The 24,336-nt window shown below is 38.3% G+C and overlaps 1 protein-coding gene and 1 long non-coding RNA gene across 2 annotated transcripts; both read left to right on the forward strand.

Moving 5' to 3' along the window:
* Window positions 1-6,217: 6,217 nt before the first annotated feature.
* LOC145952736 (uncharacterized) lies at window positions 6,218-8,592 on the forward strand. The gene is made up of 3 exons (XR_014430238.1): window positions 6,218-6,456; window positions 6,529-6,685; window positions 8,448-8,592. It is a non-coding gene; the product is annotated as an uncharacterized LOC145952736 (long non-coding RNA).
* Window positions 8,593-16,031: 7,439 nt separating this feature from the next.
* Window positions 16,032-17,513, forward strand: LOC145952496 (uncharacterized). Its single transcript, XM_083064867.1, has 3 exons — window positions 16,032-16,316; window positions 16,421-17,018; window positions 17,296-17,513. The coding sequence occupies exons 1-3, from the start codon at window positions 16,032-16,034 to the stop codon at window positions 17,511-17,513; spliced, it is 1,101 nt and encodes a 366-aa protein (XP_082920993.1).
* Window positions 17,514-24,336: the final 6,823 nt, after the last annotated feature.

The following is a 24,336-nucleotide window of genomic DNA, read 5'->3' on the forward strand; positions in this document are numbered from 1 at the left end:
AAATTATAAAATTTTAATAATGTTATAAAACATTAAAAAAGAAAAGAATTAATAAATAATAGAAATAAAAAATTATTTAAATTACAATATAGAAATTCAAAAATTTAAGACAAAAAGACAAAAATATACTTAAAAAATAATTCAAATTAAAATATGGAAATTCAAATATTTTAAGTGAAAAGACAAAAATATACTTAAAAAATTACTAAAATTAAATTATTTAAATATATAATCATATTATTACAAATAAAATTAGAATATATAAAATAAAAATCAGTTAAGGGTATGATTATCTATTATTTTTTAGACAAAATCAGTTACAAGATGACGTATAACTTTATATTAAATGTTAATTTTGTAAATTCAACCGTTAAATTAAAAATATTTTACTCTTAAATCATATATACAAAATTTTATATTAATCAAAGATGATTTCTTATAAAACAAAATTAAATCTGTTGAAAAATTTATATTTTCGATGAGAAATTTTTTTGTAGGAAAAGCTATATTATTGATGAAATATTTCAGACAAATTTATATTTGTCGAAAATGTAAGAACTGGTTTTAAATTTGATATGAAAATATTATGATATTATTAGATAAGATTTTAAGTTAGTATTTTATTAATAGTTGATAATTAAAAAATAAAACAAGGATAAATACATTTTTTGAATTTTATATGTTTGATTTAAGAAACTTATAAAATAACTCTTTGGTAAAGTTATTCCGCTCAGTAACTCATGGTGTGTGTTGAAATTTATCGATCTAATTAATTGTTAAATTAAAAGTTACTAAATTTTACTAATAATTAATATAAAAAATTAATTAGTTTTGGAATAAATTATTTGTGAATTAACAATATAATTGAAACATTAATTATTTTAAATTATTTAACTAAAATCTTATTGAAAATTTAGTATATGATCTTAATATTTTTGTATAATTAATATCTGGTTTTACTATATGATCTTAATATTTTTGTATAACTAATATCTGATTTTAAATTTGATATGAGAATATTATATATAATTAGATAAGATTTTAAGTTAGTATTTTATTAATAGTTGATAATTAGAAAAAAAAAACAACAAGGATAAATACATTTTTTGAATTTTATATGTTTGATTTAAGGTAACTAAATATATTAAATTAATTAATAATTTATTTAAAATATTAAAATTTAATTTATAAGTATGTATTAAATAAATATTTATAATTTTTTAAATTATATTATCATTATAAATTATAAAATAAAATAATTTAAATTATAATTTTAAATAAAAATAAGTAGACGTTAATTATAAAAGTAAGTACATATAAATAAATAATAATTAAATATATTATTATTATTAATTATTATTATTTGTAATATAAAATTATTATATATTATTATTATAGTACAAATATGAGATTGTATATTTGAGAATGACTTAAATGAATTAATTTGTACAAGTTATACTGACAACACACATATACATTTCGGTAGCTTACTCATAAGAACTTCACAGTTAAGCGTGCTTGACCTAGAGTAGTACAGGGATGGGTGACCTTCTGGGAAGTTTCCCAGAAATTGCACAAGTAAGGATAAAACACTAAACAATGAAATATCGTGAAATAGAACCCTTGAGAGGCCAAATATGAGGGTTGTTACATTAATAAATTTATTAAAATTAAAAAAAATTATAATTTCAGACGTCCAATTTACCGACGGATTATAATTTCAGACGTCCAAGTTACCCATGGATTAAAATCCGTGGGAAAATTTCAGACGTCCAATTTACCGACGGATTAGTGTCCGTCGGTAATCCGTCGGAAATGCCTCATTACCCACGGATTTTGGGCATTTCCCACGGATTTTTGCCGTCTGAAATACCAAATTTTCTTGTAGATATAGTGCAACTTGTACACTTAGACTTCCAAGTGTTATTTTCATTCCTAGAAAATACCAAAAACATTTTATAACTTTTTGCATAGCATATAAAATCTTATTGCTTAATCATGAGTCAACATTCTCAAAGTAGTAGTGACTTTGAATCTCCTAAAAGTTTTAAAAGAATTGTCAAGGAGGTTGAGGCACTAAAACTTTGGAAGCATGATGAAATACTTCAAAAACAAAAAGAAAAACTTGTAAAGGAAGTACAAATCATGGCTTTAGAACAAGAGATTCAAAAGATTAAGCAACGAGAAGAAAAACTTTTGAAAAGATTAAATAAAAATAAAAGTCCAAAAGGTTCTTCTAGGAGCTCAACCAAGAGCTCCAATGATTCTCAAAGTCAAAATAATGATGGTAGTATACAAATGGATGCTTACTATCAACCCCCACCTAGGAAAGTCATTAAAGAACACAAAGTGAGGGAATCAAGGGTTGATCTCCCTTATTTTCATGGAAAAGATAATGTGGACATCTACTTGGATTGGGAGATGAAAGTGGAGCAAATCTTCACTTGTCATCAAGTAGGTGAGGAAAGAAAAGTTCCTTTAGCCACCCTAGCTTTTCAAGGACAAGCCATGTATTGGTGGACATCCTTGGAAAGAGAGAGAAGACTTCACAATGATCCTCCCATCACTTATTGGAATGAGTTGAGGAGTGCTATGAGAAGAAGGCACATACCTTCTTATTATAGTAGGGAGCTTATGGATAAGCTCCAAAGACTCCAACAAAAGGGTATGAGTGTTGAGGAGTATAGGCAAAAAATGGAGTTGTATCTCATGAGGGCTGGGATAAGGGAAGAAGAAAGATTGACCATTGCTAGATTTCTAAGTGGTCTTAATTTTGACATAAGAGATAGAGTTGAGTTACTACCTTATAGGGACCTTGATGATTTGGTCCAACTTTGTATAAGGGTGGAACAACAAAATTTGAGAAAATCTTCTTTTAAAGGTAAAACTCAATCTAGCTCTTATGTTAAGAAAGACTACAAGAGGGAGGGTCAATTTGATACCTCTAAGAAATTTGGCAAAGAAAAAGAAAAAGAAAAAGAAAATGAGAAAAATAAAAATATTGTCACTTCTAGTAGCAAAACTAGTGATATCAAATGCTTTAAGTGTCTTGGGAGAGGACACATAGCCTCTCAATGCCCAACTAAAAAGGTGATGATTTTGAAGGGGCAAGACATTTATAGTAGTGTTGATGAATCTAGTTCCACTACTTCCAGTGACAGTGAATCAAGTGAGGAAGACCATCCCATTGAAAGTGCATATCCTTGTGATGGTCAACTTCTAATGATTAGAAGGCTTTTAGGAAACCAACCTCAGTCTCACCTTTCACAAAGAGAGAATATTTTTCACATAAGGTGTAAAATTCTTAATAATACTTGTTCTCTCATTGTGGATAGTGGGTCTTGTTGTAATTGTTGTAGTACAAGGTTGGTGGAGAAGCTTGGTCTTACTATTATTCCCCATCCGAAACCATATCAACTTCATTGGATTAATGAAGATGGGGATATTAATGTTAATAATCAAGTGAAAGTCAAGTTCACTATTGGTAACTATGAAGATCAAGTGGTTTGTGACATAGTTCCAATCACTAGTGCAAAAATAGCTTTTAAGATCGGGGTTTTAAAATCGGTTAAAGGAGAACCGATTTTAAAAGAGGGACGGTGGCATTTTTGTAATTAAAATCACAACTTTTAAAATCGGTTCATTTTTAACCGATTTTAAAGGGTGTTTTAAAATTGGTTATTATCTAACCGATTTTAAAAGGTCCATTTTGTTACTACTTTTTAGATCGGTTGTTTTAGAACTGATTTTATATATGATATACAAAATCGGTTTTAGAATAACCGATTTAAAAACGTATGCAATGTTTCTATTTTTAAAATCGGTCTTATGAGAACCGATTTTGTATGTATATACAAAATCGGTTCTTTTACTAACGATCTTAAAGGTTCACCACTTTTTCAACTTCTCTCTCGTGCTTCAGTTTTCACGTCTCAGCTTTGTCACCATTAGCGTTTTCACGTCTCAGCTTTGTCGTGCTTTGTCGTGCTTCAGTCTTCACGTCTCTCGTCTTCGCCAAGAGGTATGTGTTTCAATCTTCACTTTTTTGTTCTCCGTTAGGGTTTTTTCGTGGACGTCTCTCGTGACGCCATTGTCGCTCAAGTCGTAACCATTGAATCTCCCCCTGGAAGTGGTTGCAGAACAGCGAGGGGATTGGGCTTTGGAGAGGGTTTGCTTTGAAGTGATGTTAATCTTGGATAGTGGAGAAGAGTGGCCAACCGGAAAAGTGAGATTGAGTTGAAATTTTGTGATATAATTGGTTCATATCTTTTCAGTTTCCAGCTAAAAGTAGTGGTTTGGCACAGAGATTACAGTAAGAGCTATTCTCTTCTGATTTTTGTGATGAATGAATATATGTTGATACAATGATGCATACCTGTTGATGGAAATCTAATCCCCAAGGATCCATTTGGAAGAGGTAAGACCAAGAAAGGTGAAGGTTGATCCAAGGAGGCTCACCCATGAAGACCATTGGGCCTTTAACTAGGTCCATGGTTAGGAAGCTAGAGAAGACTTCTAAAGAGGAGGTGCTTCAAAGACCTTTGCTCATCATGAGCATTGATTATAGTTCCTCTTATTAGTCTCTTAAGTTTCCATTGTACATACTTGTATAGTTGTTTTCTTGTACCTTGTATATAGTAGATACTTGTATAGGTGTATTTTTGCCTTTGTATTTGTGAGGCACTTTATTTCCTTTCTAGTAGCTATTGTATATTGTTTCTAGGGTAGGTTACTTGGGCACTTTGACTCCATTTAACCTAACCTAGAAATACACTCTTTCTTAGTTTTCTAGTAGTAGGAATAGGAGTGACATTAGCAAACTAGAGAGTGTCTCTAGTAAGCTAGAGAGTGTTCCTAGCAATTTAGCCAAAAGGTGGTCCTAGGCTAAAATTTACATATTGGACTCATTTTACTCCTAATTTTTCATAGATTTGATTTAGCTAGGTTCCATTCACATTGGATGAACCTAACTAAACCAAATTAACAATTTTAAAACGTGATTGGAGTGAAATAATTCCAAAGAGCCGCCCACCTAGATGTGTTCACACTTGTGTTCACACTTGTGTTCACACTTGGCCAAATAGCTTGGTGCTTCTCAAGCTTGGAAGCTTGAAGCACAAGCTTCTCCTTAGCAAGCTTACCAAGCAAGCTAAGAGAGAAGCTTGCTCTCCAAGCCTCTAGACCATGAGTAGTTAGCTAGAACTTACCATGGTTCCTAGTGAACCATGGTTAAGACTAGCTTACTCTCCAAGCTTCCTACTCCTATAATTTCGTTTTTCCTTCTTTGTAAAACACTTTTGATGTAATTGAGATTGTATATTCTGAATAGAGTTCAGATTTCTCTCTTCCAAAAGTCCCTAAACCTCTTTGAGTGCATCCAATTCTCTTATCCCTTCCATAGAAGAGTGTGGTGAGAATTGAAGGGGCTTATCTCTTCTTCAAGGAGTGGCGCCTCTTGGGAGAGTTTCTCCACCAAACCGTGGTGGTCCTAAGGTCTCCTCCTCCATTGGAGACCTTAACAAAGCCTAGGAAGAATCAAGGAGCCAAAGATCTAGGGAGGAGCTTGAAGGGAAATCAACATCAATCCGGTTTCTCCAACAAGTTTTCCATCACCTGTTTTTACTTTATGTATTGCTTTAAAAAATATTGTTCTGCATAAATAATTATAATGTTGTCTGCAATTCTAATCCCTCTTGAATCTGCTGAAATTGTGAGAATGTTTAGTGGTTAATGTAGAGGGTTAACATACAGTATATAAATGCCTGTTTCAGAATGTATCTTGTATGAAATAGAATTTGTTTGTCCTACAGTAGGACTAGTGAGATGAAGGTATTATGCTACTAACTTGAATCGCTCAACCAAAAAATTATTCTATTTTGATCCAATGATGGTATTCAACAGAGAAATTAAAGTAGCTTTTGATTTTTGTGCTGCACTGAATTTGTGGTTCTTATTTTGTTTGGATGTGTAGTTGTCCAGTCTCGTATTGTTCTTATTCTGTTTGGAGTTCTTATTTTGGTTGAAACTAAGTGTTCCATGTTTTATTCAGCACAATATTCAGCAACTGGTTATTAGTTAAACAAGTTAAAGTCCAAAAAATACTACCATCCTTAATTAATTAATATACTAGTCAAAATCTGTGCAACATAATTGGAGTATGAAACCAAGTTGGATGTCATGAATGTTTAGCGTAGTCATCTAATGCAAAATATTTGTTGTGGGTAAACATTTTATTTTAAGTAACTGTGATTCTGTTTATTACTTTGATTGTTTACTCTTTTTGTGTATGTGGATGGAGTACTGGACTGTGAAGATTTGTTTTATATGATTCAGGTGGAACAAACTTATTCAGAAACCATTTGAGGGCGGTGATGAAAGAGGGCTGAAGTTAGTTCAATCAATTTTAAAGCCAATCATTTTGAGGAGAACCAAACATAGCACAGATCGAGAGGGAAAGTCAGTAAACTGGTTAAAAACCTTTGCTATTTTAACATACAATTTATTCTATTAATTTATAATTTCTTGCAGGCCCATCCTAGTTCTCCCTCCAGCTGATTTGAACAATTACAATTTCAATTCTAAATGTAAAGTTTGAATCACGCTGACCTAGGTGTTGTCTCTTTTCTAACCCCCACAGCACAGAAGTTTTGCTGCCAGAGCATTCTTGGAGTTGACATAGGTTCTGGTGAGATTCTTACCTATTATGATTTCTATTGCTTAATTATTTTAATTTAAAATTGATCTTTGTTCTATATGTGTTTCTATTTGAAGATGAGAGATTGCCAAACATAAGGAGAGTGAAAGATAATAGAATCTCTTTAAAAGTTGGTAACACTTTTATATAGTGGTTGTTAATCATATCCTGAACATTTATCAAGTCCAATAATTTAGAAATGCTGAATTTAGCATTTTAAAGTACTGCAGGTTGCGTTTAAGACTAAGGTATTCCACTCAAAAATCAATAATTTAGAAATGCTCGTTGATGTTTTTGATAATTTGATGTCTCTGAGAATCTAGCACCTAAAAATAACTAAAGATTCGATTATTGTTCATGTTTTAGAAGCATATCCAGAAAACTGTGAACCTCCTTAGAAACAGTAATGTTACTCCTACTTAACACTCACATTACTTTTTAGTTTCATCAATAAGAAGAAAAATATGAAGAGAAAAGAGAAACATAGAATAAGTTGTGTAATAATTTTGTGATGGGAGTAGATTGATCTGTCCTTTCTGTGTTTCTGTCTTCCTCTACCCTGTTCACGGAGCTTGTGGTCCAATGTAATTGTCCTTATCAGTGTTACTGTCCAACAAATATATCTCTCATAAACAAGGCTGTTTTGACTGGATCAATTCGTTAGTTTGACTAGCGAGTTGCATATCATGTTAATTTTATTTTTTTTAAAAGACTATGACTGAATTCCACATGGGCGAGTCCTGAACTCATCACTAAGATGGGCAAGTCTTACATGACATGACACGTAACATCCTAGTCTAAATAAAAAAATTACATGTTGACAACTCGCTATTAGGAACCGCTAGATCCCCAACAAAAACCTAAAACTGTTGGACACATAGCAGCAACTCACTAAAAGCGGCTGCAATAGTAGCGAGCTGCTGCCAGAGCGACCGTTGGAAGTTGGAACCTCTCCATGGATTGTTCCAGTTGTAGTAGCTAGTTCTGGCATCAAAAGAACTCAACTAAGCATAAACCCTTTTTCTGATCTTTCTTTAAGTAAGCAACACATTTTGTTTTATTCATTTAGTTTAATTCATAAGTTAATGCTAACTGTCACCTGTACATAAATTTTAATATCTATTCCACATATGTAATAATTATTAAATTACTAAAGTGGTCGTAAACTTCAAAATTGATTGAATTTGGCTGACATTACCCATTATTAAAATGAAATAACTAGTAACTACTAATTGTTAAAGAAACAATATTCATGACTCAGTTTCTAAGAATAAGAAAATCTTTAACAAGTATTGAGGAGAACTTATATCAGAATTATATATTTTTAAACAACAGAAAGAAAATGACATGAAAAATTCCAAGGTAAAACAAATAGGAAAAAAAAGTGTAGGCTTCAAATTCAATAAGTTTGGATTTCATGTGGATTCTCAAGTTACAATTTTAATTTTTTTCTTGGTCCATTTTGAGCCATCTGATCCACTGGTATCTTTATGTCTGATGCAACTGGGAAAAGAAACCAAATTCTTGAGACAACCAAGGTGAAAACTGACTATTAATTTGTTTAATTTTTTCATGCAAGTTTCCGGTTGCCAAATTATTATAGATGATTTTAACATATTTGATTAATTTTTTAAATTCTTTATCTTGAATTTTCAAATTATATGTTACTCATTTAATTGTTAATAATTTATTACTTATTTTTAAAATTGAAGACGCTTTATTGATTTAATGTTTCTATTATCTTTTTTGATAGGTTGGCTGTATAACAAGATTGGTTCCACAAAAAGGTGTTCATCTTATTAGACATGCGATATTTCTAACATTGGAGTTGGGAGAACAATTTGTTCTACTTGGTTCAAGTCCAGTGCCACATATTCAGGTCGTATTTTCTTTCCTTGTGGCAGAAATTTATTGGTATTCCATTGTTTTTTAGAAAGAAGACAGATCAAACAATATAGAATATAGGTGGAATTCATTCTCAACCAAAAAAGAAAACAACTTTTACATTGGCATATGTTTCAGTGAAATAAAATAATCACAACCGATTCTAATCACTTTGTTAGGAAAGCATAAGTAAGTTTTACAATTTTGAAAGTTTTTGTTTTAAGTTCTCATTCTATATATTTTATGAATTATTACTAATTATTTTAATTTTTCTTAACAGATATTTATAGATCGATCACCATTGCCGCTAGAAGACATAAACATCATTAGGGTGCAATGGGCCACATTTTTTATTGACCATTACTTTAACTAGTTTGGGCTTATGTTTTATAGTATTACTTTAACTAGTTAGAACTTACATTTCATTGAGCAATGTAGTCTATTTATGTATTAGATGTATTTAAAACTATTCAATTATATATATGATTAACATTTATCATCTTGTCAATTGTATGCGATTTGTGCTTCTTCATTGAGAATATATTTTGAACTGTCTGGTTTTTCTGCAGGTTTTTTGTTATGAGGTGCTCTCAAAACAAGTCAAACATACAAAAAAAAATCACTACTTTTAAGATCGGTTATGCCATAACCGATTTTAAAAGTCTTTACTTTTAAGATCGGTTATGATTGTAACCGATCTTAAAAGTCAACACTTTTAAAATCGGTTGTCCCATAATCGATCTTAAAAGTCTTGACTTTTAAAATCGGTTCTGTAACAACCGGTTTTAAAAGTAGACTTTTAAGATCGGTTGTTTTATAACCGATTTAAAAAGTCAAGACTTTTAAGATCGGTTGTAAAATAACCGATCTTAAAAGTCTACTTTTAAAATCGGTTGATAACCGATCTTAAAAGTCTACCTTTTCAAAATCGGCTCTTTTAAGATCGGTTCGTTAACCGATTTTAAAAGTCCAAAATAACCGATTTTAAAAGCCTTTTTTCCACTAGTGAATGGAGGCTTGCCATATTTTGTTGGGAAGGCCATGACAATTTGACAAGAAAACCATGCATAATGGCCTTACCAATGAAATCACTTTCACTCATAAAGAAAAGAAATTTGTACTTCATCCTTTGTCTCATTCACAAGTAATAGAGGATCAAGTACAAATGAAATTGAAAAGAGAAGAAGAAAAAAAAACTTGTTTAAAAAAAAAAGAACAAAGAAGAAAAGAAACATAAAGCTTCAAAGAAGAAGGAAGAGAAATCTCTTTCATTAGAAGGAATTCAACAAGAAACATTAAAACAAACCCTTATTGTTGAAAAACCTTCTTACCTTCTTCTTTGTAGAAGTGTGCTTCAGTGTCATAATTTAAGCATTGAACTTAATTCTTTACCTCCTCAAGTTTCTCATTTATTAAAAGAATTTGATGATATATTCCCTAGTGAAGGACCAAAAGACCTTCCTCCTTTTAGGGGTATAGAACATCAAATTGATTTTGTGCCTGGGGCTAGTCTATCCAATAGACCAGCCTATAGGACAAATCCTCAAGAAACTAAGGAGATAGAGAACCAAGTCCATGAATTATTGAATAAGGGGTGGGTTCAAAAAAGTTTGAGTCCCTGTGCTGTGCCTGTATTGTTAGTGCCCAAGAAAGATGGAAAATGGAGGATGTGTTGTGATTGTAGGGCCATTAACAATATCACAATCAAGTACAGGCACCCAATCCCTAGACTTGATGATATGCTTGATGAATTACATGGTGCCTCTATATTTTCTAAAATTGATCTTAAAAGTGGTTATCACCAAATAAGAATTAAAAAGGGTGATGAGTGGAAAACTGCTTTTAAGACCAAATTTGGATTGTATGAGTGGCTAGTTATGCCTTTTGGTTTAACTAATGCACCAAGTACATTCATGAGGCTTATGAATCATGTCTTGAGAGAGTGTATAAGAAAATTTGTTGTTGTTTATTTTGATGATATATTAATCTATAGTAGTTCTCAAGATGATCATTTAGGACATCTTAGAGAAGTTATGATGATCTTAGGGAAAACCAATTATTTGCAAATCTTGAAAAATGTACTTTTTGTGTGGATCATGTGGTTTTCCTAGGGTTCATTGTAAGCAAAAATGGGGTTCAAGTGGACCCCGAGAAAATCAAAGCCATTCAAGAGTGGCCCAAGCCTAAAAATGTTAGTGAAGTTAGGAGTTTTCATGGACTAGCAAGTTTTTATAGAAGATTTGTGCCTAACTTCTCTAGCATTGCTTCACCCTTGAATGAGCTAGTAAAAAAAGATATTTTATTTGATTGGACTTCAAAGCATGACCAAGCATTTCAATTACTTAAAGATCAACTTACTAATGCACCCATTTTAGCTCTACCAAATTTTGAAAAGACTTTTGAGCTAGAATGTGATGCATCAGGAGTTGGCATAAGAGCTGTGTTATTGCAAGGAGGACACCCCATTGCCTATTTTAGTGAAAAACTAAAAGGTGCCTCCCTCAATTACCCAACCTATGACAAGGAGTTGTATGCATTGGTTAGAGCTTTACAAACTTGGGAACACTATCTTGTGTCCAAAGAGTTTGTCATTCATAGTGACCATGAGTCACTTAAATATTTAAGAGGTCAAGGTAAGTTAAATAAGAGGCATGCCAAATGGTTAGAGTTCCTTGAACAATTTCCATATATCATTAAATTCAAGAAAGGAAAATCAAATGTTGTAGCTGATGCTTTATCTAGGAGACATACTTTGCTTGTGTCTCTAGGTACTCAAATTCTTGGATTTGATAATATTAGGGAGTTGTATGAGGAAGATCTTGAGTTTGGTGATAATTATAAAAAAATGTCAACAAAAAGCTTTTGATGGTTTCTATATGGTTGAGGGGTACTTGTATAAAGAAGGAAGGTTATGCATACCCCAAGGATCCATTAGGAAATAATTAATTAAAGAGAGTCATGAAGGTGGGCTTATGGGGCACTTTGGTGTTGAGAAAACCCTTAGTTTGTTAAAAGAAAAATTTTATTGGCCCCATATGCGAAAAGATGTCCAAAGGCATTGTTTTAGATGTTTAGCTTGTTTACAAGCTAAGTCTAAAGTAATGCCTCATGGTACGTACACACCTTTGCCTGTTGCTTCTTCTCCTTGGGTAGATATTAGCATGGATTTTGTGCTAGGCTTGCCTAGAACCCAAAGGGGAATGGATTCTATCTTTGTGGTAGTGGACCGTTTCAGTAAAATGGCTCATTTTATTCCTTGCCACAAAGTAGATGATGCAAGCAACATTGCAAAACTCTTCTTTAAAGATGTGGTTAAACTGCATGGACTTCCTAGGACTATAGTTTCAGATAGAGATACAAAGTTCCTAAGCCACTTTTGGCGTGTCTTATGGTCAAGACTAGGAACCAAACTCCTCTTTTCAACTACTTGTCATCCTCAAACAGATGACCAAACTGAGGTAGTGAATAGATCTCTGTCTACTATGCTTAGGGCAGTCCTAAAGGGTAATCACAAATCTTGGGATGAGTTTTTGCCCCACATTGAATTTGCCTAGAATAGGGTAGTTCACAAAACTACCAATATTTCTCCTTTTGAGGCTGTGTATGGGTTTAATCATTTAACTCCTTTAGACTTGATACCTCTCCCTAATGTTGAACATTTCATTCATAAGGAAGGGGCTTCAAAGGCTGATTTTATCAAAAAACTGCATGAAAGGATTAAAACTCATATTCAAAATCAAAATGAGAAATATGCAAAACAAGGGAATAAAGGAAAAAAGTCTATGATCTTCGAGGAAGGTGATTGGGTTTGGCTTCACTTAAGAAAAGAACGTTTTCCAAATCAAAGGAAGTCCAAACTCAGTCCTAGAGGAGATGGTCCCTTTCAGGTCTTACAGCGTATCAATGATAACGCTTATAGACTTGATTTACCCTCTGATTATGGAGTCAGCACCACTTTTAATGTTTGTGATCTTAAACCTTTTATAGGTGCTAGTGATGATGAGGACGACTCTTCAGATTCGAGGACGAATCCTTCTCAAGAGGGAGGGAATGATGGAAGAGCATGGGCTAAAGGCCCAACCACTAGAGCAATGGCCAGGAGGTTACTTGAAGATTTTACTGCTTCAGAGCTTAGTGGGCCTAATGGGCTTGGTGGGCCTAGGGTGCTTCTCACTTGGGCTTTAATTGATTGAACACCATGTCTAATTGTATTTTCTTAGTATAGGAATTTACTTTGATGTTGGTCTTGTATTTTGACTAGATTAGGGTTTAGGTGTCTTGGGCTTAATTTTGGGCTTCTTGAGCTTTGGGCTTTTGATACCCAATATTGGGCTCATTCTTCTTCTTATATTTTTTCCTATTCATTGTATTCATTAGACCAATGTATTTCGGTCATTAGATTAGGATTATATGAAGAATACATTAATAGGAGAATTAGATTTCATTTATGCATCATTTAGAAGTAATTTGAGATGAATTTGAGTCACATGGATGGCATGTAGTAGTTCCGGCCATGTGAGCTCAAATTCACTTCAAATCACTCCTAAATGACTCCTAAATGAAGGTAGCAATCCGGTTTAAGCATGTGAGTGGCCAAAGTTTGAATTTCAAATTCAAAATTTGAAATTCAAACTTGGCGCCAACTATGCCTACTTGGTTGCCGCCAAGCTTGACCTAATTTTCCTCCTATAATTGTATCTCTTCCCTCCTTGTAAAAACACTTTGGATTATATGAGAATTTCTGAACAATTACTTCAGCTAATTCCCTCAAGAGTCACCGAAATATCCAAGAGAGAAAACCTAAGAGAATGCCTTCAAAAACCTTAGGAAAACCTAGTTTCCTTCACTTTGAAGTGTGCAATCCCTTGAGTTTTTGAGCTTGGGTGCTTGATGAGCCTAAATTATACTTGTTTTTATACAAAATTTAATGATCAAATTCTTCCATTCTTTGTATCATTGCATTTTAATTGTTCTCATTTTGGTTTCGTTTGTATATGCAGGTATTCAAGTAGAGAATTGAGAAAAAAAAGGGTTAAAGGAGTGGAAAATCAAAAGAATTAAGGAGCAGAGAAGAGGCTCTGCGCCGGGCTCAATATAACCTGCGCTGGGCGTGACAAAAACAGAGTATTTCATCTCTGCCAGGAATTAAGCCGGGCGCAAAAGGAATTAAGCCGGGCGCATTAAGCCGGGCGCAAAAGGAATTGCGCCGGGCTTGTGTTGAGACAGAGAGTGCTTGACTTCTCTGGAAGAACTTGCGCCGGGCGCGAAGAATTGTGCGCTGGGCGCGAAACCCTAATCTGATCTCCCAGGCTCGTATTTGAAGCCATTTTCGGGGTTCTTTTCCCTCATTCTCACATTGGGCGCCTCCAGGAGCTGCGGAAGGGATTCCCAGGGCTTGGGATCGTCCGTGTGCGGATCTTTCCTTCGGTTCTTCACTTCCTCTTCCATCTCTATTTTGTATTTGCCCTCTTTGTTGAGTGGTTTCACCCATTTTGTGGGGTTAGATGTAGCCAACATACTCTATTGTAATCCTTACGTTTTCAATGATATATATATTTGTTGTTTCATTCATTGTTGTGTTTGTTTCTTTGCTTAATGCTTGCTTTGGATTGATCACCCTTTGCATGATTTAAGGTTCCATTGAGTATTGGGAAATACCTTTGAAATTAGTTCTGGAACATATGCCTAGTGGAGATTGTATCTAGGGATAGAGCTTGACCCATTAGTAGTCTTAAACCCTAGCCCGTAATGCGGGTGTAGGTATTGGGTACTCAAGGGATTGATATTCAATATCCGCACCTAGGCTCTTGCTCTAAGGGATTAGGTTTGAGTAAACTATTGGGTTGACTAAGCAATGAATTTAACAAGAGATTAAGGATACATTAGTGTTACGTTCGGTGAAATCTGACCCCCACAGCCTCACAATACCATTATCCCATTTCTACTCTTTCCCATTCTAAAACTAATCTCTTTATAGTTTTAACATTCCAATAGTCATGCTCTTCATCTCACATTTACATGACAAATTATAAATTGGAATTATTCTTTAGTCACGAATAGTCAATAAATGCTTATTTTACCTTCTAATCCCTGTGGATACGATATTTTTACTACTTGAACGGCCGGTATACTTGCCGTGTTTGAGACCGTTGATGGAATTAAACTAAATTTCAATTATAACAAAAGTACTTCAACGGAAATCTCAACAGTGCTTCCTTCTTCCATTTCCGCAGATTGTTCTTCATCTTCACGAGTTCTTCAAGTATGTTTCTATCTCCATTGAAGAAGATCCGAGCCTAGGAGGATTTTAGGAAGAGTTTGAGCTTCACTCCTACTACTCACCTCCATCAAAACATTTTATTAACAAAAAAATACATTTAATTTAATATTGACAAGTTGTTGATTTAAATGGCATGAAACTTATTTCTTTAAATAAGGTCTCAAACTTCATTGATGAATTCTTTATCAAAAGTAATTGATCAGATTTTTTAACAAAAATTAATTATCAATTTCATTAATAAATATTTTATATCAATATCATAATTATAAAATATATACTTTGTATCATTGAAATTATATATGCTTGCAAATATTCAATTTAGTCCCTATACACACATATACGTTTATTGATTTATATATTTTCTATCACCTTTAATTTTTTTACCCATTCTAAATTTTATACATGTAATGCACATATTTTTTATTTGATCTCTATATAAAATGACTAAATATGTATAAGACCAAATTAAGGATGCATAAAAGTGTTAATGGTGAAGTCAAAGACCAAATTAAAAATGCATAAAGAAATTGTACTGTCCGTGCTGTGATGCCGAGCTCTGGGCTAGTGTATTGTTCGTGCTGTGATGCCGAGCTCTGAGCTAGTGTACTGTCCGTGCTGCGAAGCCGAGCTCTGAGCTCGGGAGCTCGGCATCACAGCACAAGATGACCTCGAGCACACGCTACGCGACATCAGCTCGGCATTTGAGCAGATCACAACTGATCTCAAGAGATCTTGCTCCCGACGAGATCTGCTATCTAATCTTATCACATCTTATCTCGGGCCCAAGGCGCAAAGCAACCCTAATTCACACTAAGGTACGTGCATTACATATACGAGACTCATACTCCCACAAATACTAACTTTAGCATCGGAGTCTCTTTTGTAGGCACCACCCCCATCTTGGAGCACCAACGTACCAGTGAAGGAGGCTCACCGATCTTACCTGGCGGATCAGCTCCACAACAGATTTCCGGTAAGAACATTTGGCGCCCACCGTGGGGTCGATCAAGACAGCTCTTATCGGCCACGCCTATGGTTTTCACCAGAAGTCATAGTAGACGCACGACAGACGACGCAAACCACTCAACTACCATGGATAACGAAGCAGCGTTGAGGAGACTGATCGATCAGGTCGAACATATGCGGCAGCAACACGCCGCCGACCTACAAAACATGCGTGCCAAGCACGACACTGACCTAGCGGCAATGCGTGCCACTAACGAATCCGCGCTCAACTCCCTCGACACCACTCCGATCATCCTCCTCATACGGGCAACCACAATGAGGAAGAAGAGCACTCAGTCTCTCAACCTTGGACGGCAACCAAGACACCAACTCAACGATCTGCAACGCATCGGTCTCACGCACCGACGCACAAGTCAGCCCATGCAATCAGCAAGGCCCCTACTTATGTCGCGGGGGATCAGGCAACCTTCCGCCACCACCCTTTTGTGGATGGCATTATGGAGACACCACTCCCTCACGGGTGGAAGCCTCTCCACCTTGACCGCTACGATGGCACGACGGACCCGGATGAGCACATGGACCTATACACAACATAGGTAAATGCGCTCAATTGGTACACCCAACTGCCCCCCGAGTCCATCGACAGCTTTGGCACCCTAGTCAGGAGATTCACCGCGCAATATGCGACGAGCCGACCCCATCATGTCACTCCAGCCGCCTTGGCCAGTCTCAGGCAAAACGACGACGAACCACTTCGGGCATTCATGGAACGGTTCGCTGCCACCTCGATGAAGATCAGAAACCTGAATCCCGAGGTCTCCCTACATGCCATGCTCATGGCACTCAAACCCGGGCCATTTGTCGACAGCCTGTGTCGTGAGTCCCCCCGCGACATGGACGAGCTCCGTGCCCGCGCTGCAGGTTATATCCAGATGGAGGAACACTCCGCCTTCCGTGACCAGGTTCGCGGAAAAGGACCAGCAAAGCCAGAGCAGGGGCACAACGACAAGGTCAAAGTCAACAATGACAGCCAGTTCAAAAGGTCGGCTAAGGCAAACAGAGGGGGGAGATACGACTTCTACACTCCCCTGAACGCACCCAGAGTCCACATCCTGGAAGAAGCCAGCAACAACAACTTACTTGCCCTTCCACCACTAGGTCACACTCCCAACAGCGCCGACAAGTCCAAGCACTGTCGGTACCACAGGAACCACGGTCACACCACAGAGGAGTGTCGCACGCTCCAGGACTGCATTGAAGAGCTCATCCAGGTAGGCCACCTCGGCCAGTATATCCAGCGACAACAGGGTCACCGAGGAGGCTATGGTGGTCGGGGGCGTGGCAGAGGGCGAGGCTCGGGAACTCACACGGACCAACCCTCTGACTCCCAACAAAATGCCGCCGGCATAGTGCAGGCCGAGGTAAGCTAGGAGACAGGGACAGCCCCCTTACGGGGAGTGATTAATTGCAGGTGGTTTCGTTGGGGGAGGCGCCAACAGCTCGGCCCGAAAAAGGCACCTGCGGAACGTCAACTGCATTCACTCTACCACCTCGGCCTCACACCAAAGCTCACCGCCGATCTCCTTCTCTGACGAGGACTACGTGTGTGTCAGCCCTAACCAAGATGATCCCATGGTTATCATGGTGGAGGTCGCCAACTGGGAGGTACAGAAGACACTCATTGACTAAGGAAGTTCGGCCGACATCCTGTACTGGCCAATGTTCCTTAGGCTAGACGTCCCCCATTCTCTCATCCAGCCACACACGGAGCCCTTAGTCGGCTTCGCAGGAGAGCGAGTTCACACTCGTGGGTACATAGACCTACTGATAACCTACGGGGTACCCCCGGATACAAGGAGAATCATGGTTCGATACCTTCTCGTGGAGGCCAACACCTCCTATAACATCATCATCGGGAGGCCAACCTTGAATCAGCTCGGAGCGGTGGTGTCCACCCCACACCTCACCATGAAGTTCCCAGGGAATGACGGCAAGATCATCTCCGTCAAGGCAAATCAGAAGACAGCTTGGCAGTGTTACGCCGAGAGTCTGAAGATCTCCTCATCCGGAGCAAGGGGGGTCCCCCACCATAGCTCATTAGGTTCTATTCTCCTTTCTGTATGAACAAAATTGTGCACTCTTTTCCCGCCTCAGTCCTTGACTGAGAGGGTTTTTAACGAGGCACACAAAAACGATCAATAAAATTACTCATTTTGCTGAATCCATTTTCTTATTTATTGTTTTTATAAAAAACAAAATCGAACCAATCTCTTTCACCCTTACTGAGGTCGAGTACGAACCTTAATACTCCAAATCGAGGTCGAGTCCGAACCTCGTTAAAATTATGAGGTCGAATACGAACCTCAACACTCTCATCCGAGGTCGAGTCCGAACCTCGTTAAAATTATAAGGTCGAGTACAAACCTTAACACTCTTATCCGAGGACGAGTTCGAACCTCATGAAACACATATTACTCTAAATCCAAGGACGAGTTCGGACCTTGGTGAAATACACAAATTCGTTTTACTCCAAAACGAGGTCGAGTACGAACCTCGGCAAAATTCGTTTTACTCCAAAATGAGGTCGAGTACGAACCTCGACAAAATCCGTTTTACTCCAAATCGAGGTCGAGTGCGAACCTCGGCAAGATTCATTTTATGCCAAACCTCGACAAAACTCATTTTACTCCAGATTAAGGACGAATACGAACCCCAACACGCTTTGCACAAATTAGAGGTCGAATGCGAACCCTAACGCCCATACCCGAGGTCGAGTCCGAACCTCGCTAAAATTACAAGGTTGAGTGCGAACCTTAATACTCTAAATCCGAAGTCGAATACGAACCCCAACACGCTTTGCACAAATTTGAGGTCGAATGCGAATCCTAATACGTCAATTTGAGGTCGACTTTGAACCTCGGCGCTAATAAATTAAGGTCGAATTTGAACCTTCACGGAAGCACTCACTTAACAAAAAACCAAGGGCGAGTTCGAACCTTGACTTGGTCAACACAAGACAAAGGCATCACAGCATACAAAAGCCTACAACAGACATCAAACGTGTGCCTCAAAATGCGCAAACAACAAAAATCAAGAGCAAACGTAAGCAAACAATGAAAATATGTATATACAAAGCCATGTTTACGGAGTTCGATACATAAATCCGACAAAACAAAAGAAAAATAAAACACAAAAACATTAACTGGCCTAGGCTGAGGCATTCTCACTAGAACTGTGATCGACATCGTCCTCCTTAACCAGCCTCCCAAAGCGGACAACCTTCTCCACATGCATGGAGGAAAAGTCGAACCCGGGAGCAAGGAGTCGTGCCTGACGAGCAGCCTTTTGGAAGCCCCTCCTGTGCTCCATCACAACAGAGCGTTCGACCTCCGCAAGCCTCCCTTCCACAGCCGCCTTCCCCGTCGCCAGCTCCGCAAGCTCCGTCCTCAAGGTGGCAATCTCGTCCTCCCGACCACCAAGAATGACCTCGCTACGAAGACGCTCCTCAGCCACCGCCGCCAACTCTCCTTTAAGAGAGGTCACAACATCCTCCAGAGCTCGCACTTGACCACGAGAAGATGTCACCTCATCCTCCAAAGAGCGGGCGCGACCCTGAGAGAAGGCGACGAGCTCCTGCAGCTCCCCCACCTGGGAAGCATAAGCCTCGTTGGATCGCAAGGCGATCTCAAGAGACTTCTGCACCCTTGCAAGGTTGCCCCGCGCAGATCGAAGCCCGGCCTCCTGCCGCTTTGCCTCACCAAGGGCAGCACTAAGAGCCTTGTTCTCCTCCCTCAGGATCTTATTAGCATCCTTCCAGGGTTGAATTCGGCCCCTCAGCTTGGCCAGGTCCTCCTGCTGCTTGGCCAGATCCTCCTGCTGCTTGGCCCACCTAGGCTTCCAGTGGCCCAGGATGCCCATAGCCCTCTGTAGAAGGACCTGGGCAGCGTCGAAACTATCCTCGGGGCCGACCTCGTCTATCAATCCCTAGTCCTCGGAGCTCAACGAGCCCTGAGGAAAGAACTTCTCAGCGGTCACCCCCGCGCTCCACAGCGAGTCCATGTCGGCCGAGGCGCTCACGTGGTCCAGCCGCACCTTTGAAAGGCCCTTCCCGAAGCGATGGGCTAGGTATCGGCTCCGGGAAGCCCCTTGTGACGAGCAAGACGGCGGCGCCGAAGCTGCAGCGGTGGACACAGGAACCTCACGACTCGGACCCCCTCCACGAGCCTCAACAGAGGCGGAAGCCGGCGTCCCCTGCTCGGCATCTGAATGGTCCGCAATAGGAACCTTCGACCTCGCCTGCGAAAACCAGCCCCATGTCAAAAAATAAATAAGGTGACATACAGGAAACCACGAAAGTCAGGGAACACTACTTACCTCAGTAGCAGGAACACAGAAAAACACAATAGATGACATTAAAAAAGCAAAAACAACAAGGTACTCACCACCTCGACAGAATGAGCAACCTGCTCGGTGGCCGGAATCGCCACCTCGACAGCCTGAACCACCTCTTCAAAAGCCACCTGAGGAGCCCCCTTGGGCGGTGGACTCTCGGTAAGGTCCACCGCACCAGCATCAGAAGCCTTGGAGGTCACCTCCTCGGCGTCCGGAGGGGCAGAGGTCCCCCCGACCTCCTTCGCTCCCCTCTTCCTCTTCCGGCTGACCTTCAGAGAGGGAACATCCTCCTCTTGAGGCTCGGGGACCTCGAGCTCGGTTACGTTGTAGCGATGCTTGAGCTCACGCCACAAGTTCTTCCCCATGATACCTACAGATAAGAAGCAAAGCACATCAGCAAAAGAAAGCTACACAAACCCCAAGCCACCAAAAAACAAAATACTCACTCTCCAAGCCCCTCTCCCTGTACGCCGAGTTCGCAAGCGACAGAACGAGCTTGCAATCCAGCGGGCGAGGTAGTGCAGCGAGGTTGTCGATGACGGCCACCTCCGAGGCCGTCAGCTTCACCTGGCCTACCCCATGAAACCTAGACGGTCGGGGGCACCAGTAGAAGGGAAATTTTGGCAGCTCGCCGAAGTAAAACGCCCCATCCTCCAAGGGGTCGACGTTCACAAGAGCGACCCAGAAAAACTCTTGCTTGAAATTTTTATACGACTGGGAGTAGAGAGTAAACAAACCATCATCCCTACTCCCGCTCAGAGATAGTATACCGTAAGGCGGAACGCCTAACTTCAGTTGATAAAAATGAAGGAAAACGGGAAGAGACACCTCTACCCCCAAAACTGTACACATGACTTGAAAAGCCCTAAAAAAACTCCAACTATTGGGGTGCAACTGGCAAGGAGCCGAGTGGACATGGTTCAAAAAATTACACTCGAATTGAGTAAAGGGAAGACAGACACCTAAATCCCTAAAAAAACAGTGGTACATATAGAAATGGGGAGGGTCGGAAGACCTCCCCATATACACGCCCTCACCGGCCTGACAGGGTTCAAGCCGGATCATTCGGGAAATAGAAGGGTCGCAAACCCTACACGACCTGGAGATCCTATTAACCTCAAGAAAGGTCCGAAAGACGCTCTGGACCCCCGCCATCTCACACTTGACCCAGTCATAGCCAGGAATGCCTGGCTCCGGGCCCCGGGGTGGAGGCAGATCCCTCTTCTCGGCGGCGGCTCTCCCGGTAGCCACCGCCTTACCGCGCGCCTTGCCCCTAGCAGGCGCAGAAGAGCCGACACCACTCCCACCAGCCATTAAAAGAAAGAGAAGATCTGGGGAAAAGAAAAAAAAGAGAACTGTAGAAAGGAAGTACCTAGTACTCCTCGTCAGAAAATAACCCTAACAACGACGGGGTTACCGGAAACGATGGCGGAAACGGAAGAAATCAAGACAGAAGATGGACAGGAGGACGAAAGAGACAACGTGCGCAAGAAGTTGGAAGAGTGAAAAATGAGTAAAGTGAAAAGGGGAAGAGGCGCGAGGGAGAGAAAAAGGTCCTTCCAAAATTCAAAACGGTCATGCCATGTGTCAGCCAAGGGACAAGCCTGACGCCACATTAATGGAAAGCCATTATGACGGATATAAACCATCATTGCATAACCGTCACTTCCCTCCAACGCGTCACTTGCACGTTTCCGGGAAATGAACAGTTATGACACATAGCATCTTGGTAGGCCAGCGCATATGAAAAGTCACTTTCCCCAACGAGCTCGGTCTTAACTCCTCGACCTACGGTCTTCGGAGCTCGAGGGGCTAGTGTACTATCCATGCTGTGATGCCGAGCTCTGGGCTAGTGTACTGTCCGTGCTGTGATGTCGAGCTCTGAGCTAGTGTACTGTCCGTGTTGCGAAACTGAGCTCTGAGCTCGGGAGCTCGGCATCACAACACAAGATGACCTCGAGTACACGCTACGCGACGTCAGCTCGACATTTGAGCAGATCACAACTGATCTCAAGAGATCTCACTCCCGACGAGATCTGCTATCTAATCTTATCATATCTTATCTCGGGCCCAAGGCCCAAAGCAACCCTAATTCACACTAAGGTACATGCATTACATATACGAGACTCATACTCTCAAATACTAACTTTAGCATCGGAGTCTCTTTTGCAGGCACCACCCCCATCTTGGAGCACAAACGTACCAGTGAAGGAGGCTCACCGATCTTACCTGGCGGATCAGCTCCACAACAGATTTCCGGTAAGAACAGAAATTATAAGTCATCGTATGATGATGAGAACCAAGTTGGCAATAGAAAACGACATACGTAAACAGTTCTCACATTTTCAGAATGGAGATGTTTGTTATTAGGGAACTGATACGGTACCATGAAAACTGAAGGATTTTGATACATCACATTATGTGAACAAATAAATTTTAAAAAATAAATTTAAAATAACATAAATTTTTGATTAAAAATTTATATAAAATAAATCAATTAAAAAGACTAATTCAAAACAAAATAATTAAAAGGTCAATTTTCATAACAAATTTTATTTATATTTAATCAAATTAAAAAATTTAAAACAAAAAATTATAATAATATTATAAAAACATTAAAATAAAAAAAAATAAATAATATAACTGAAAAACTAATTTATACTATAAATTTAAAAAAGTTATCACAAAAAAAAATTAAAATATATTAGTAAAATATTAATATTAAACTTTTTTAATTATAATAGATGCTATATTAAGATATAAATTAAAAAATATAAAAATAATATAAAGATATAAATAAATTATTAAAAATATTAAATAAAAATAAAAATAAAACAAGTAATTATAAAAAAAAATAAAATAAAATGACTGTTCCGGTACCCTCACAATAGATATCGTAGAATTTCTCTTGTTATTATGTCCACTTATCGTTTGTGTGAACTAGCACACAAACACGCTATTTAATTAGTCAAAACGATTGACTACTCTCCTCCAAAAATAAGGTAACGTTAAATAATGCTTTGGGTATAGATTAATACAAGCTAATTATGCTAAAATTAGTTATAGTTATTCATGTATTAAAAAAGAGATTTTATTTTCATTATCAATTGAAATCTTAACACGATTACTTTTGCAAGTCTCATATATCACTGAGTCCTCCAAATTTAAGGTACTTTTGTTTAAACTATTTTTCATAGAAAAAACTTTTTTTCTTTTTAATGAAACAACACTTTTCCTTTTTTTTTTTTTAATAAAACAATTTTCAACTTTTTTAAAAATAAAATTTTCTCTGATTCTTAAAACTATTTAAACAAATTGACCCTAAAACTTAATCCTCCAAATTAAAATAACAATATGTAATATGCTCCCTCTAACTAATTTCACAGCAGATTAATTAAGAAAGTTTAATAAATACATTAATTTTTTCAATTTTATATAAAATATACACTGTTTTTTTTAAATATCATTAATTATATTCATAATAGATAATATCATCATTTATTACTATAGGAATATTTTTAGATTAAAAACATTAAATAAGATTGACTTGATTGAAATTTGTTAATATTTTAGTAAAAAAATTTAAGTATTTATATATTGTTCTTACCGGAAATCTGTTGTAGAATTGATCCGCCGGGTAAGATCGGCGAGCCTCCTTCACTGGTACGCTGGTGCTCCAAGATGGGGGTGGTACCTGCAAAAGAGACTCCGATGCTAAAGTTAGTGTTTGTGGGAGTATGAGTCTCGTATAAATAATGCACATACCTTTGTGTGAATTAGGATTGTCTTGGGCCTTGGGCCTGAGATAAGACATGATATGATAAGATATCATATGATATGATATGATAAGATATCATATGATATGATATGATACGATATGATGAGATATGATATGATATAATTGGAGGGCGGTTCTGATCTGGGACGAGATCCCCGGGTTCGGGAATGATCTGCCCAAATACCGGGCCCCAAATACCGGGCTGACGTCGCTCAGCGTGTGCCCGGGGTGGCTTTGTATCGCTAATCCGGGCTCGGAGCCCGGGTGCGAAGTACGGTCAGTACACTAGCCCCCCGAGCTCTGAAGGCCGTTGGTCGAGGAGTTAAGACCGAACTTGTCAAG

Source organism: Cajanus cajan, chromosome 10 (genome assembly GCF_000230855.2).
Source record: "Cajanus cajan strain Asha chromosome 10, NIPB_CcT2T_4, whole genome shotgun sequence".
NCBI classification, from domain to species: domain Eukaryota; kingdom Viridiplantae; phylum Streptophyta; class Magnoliopsida; order Fabales; family Fabaceae; genus Cajanus; species Cajanus cajan.

Coding starts and splice junctions, on each gene's coding strand:
- LOC145952496 (XM_083064867.1), top strand. CDS start 16,032: ATGCGTGCCAAGCACGACACTGACCTAGCGGCAATGCGTGCCACTAAC. Junction 16,317..16,420: donor CCACCACCCTTTTGTGGATG/GCATTATGGAGA, acceptor TACACAACATAG/GTAAATGCGCTCAATTGGTA. Junction 17,019..17,295: donor CGCCGACAAGTCCAAGCACT/GTCGGTACCACA, acceptor GATTAATTGCAG/GTGGTTTCGTTGGGGGAGGC.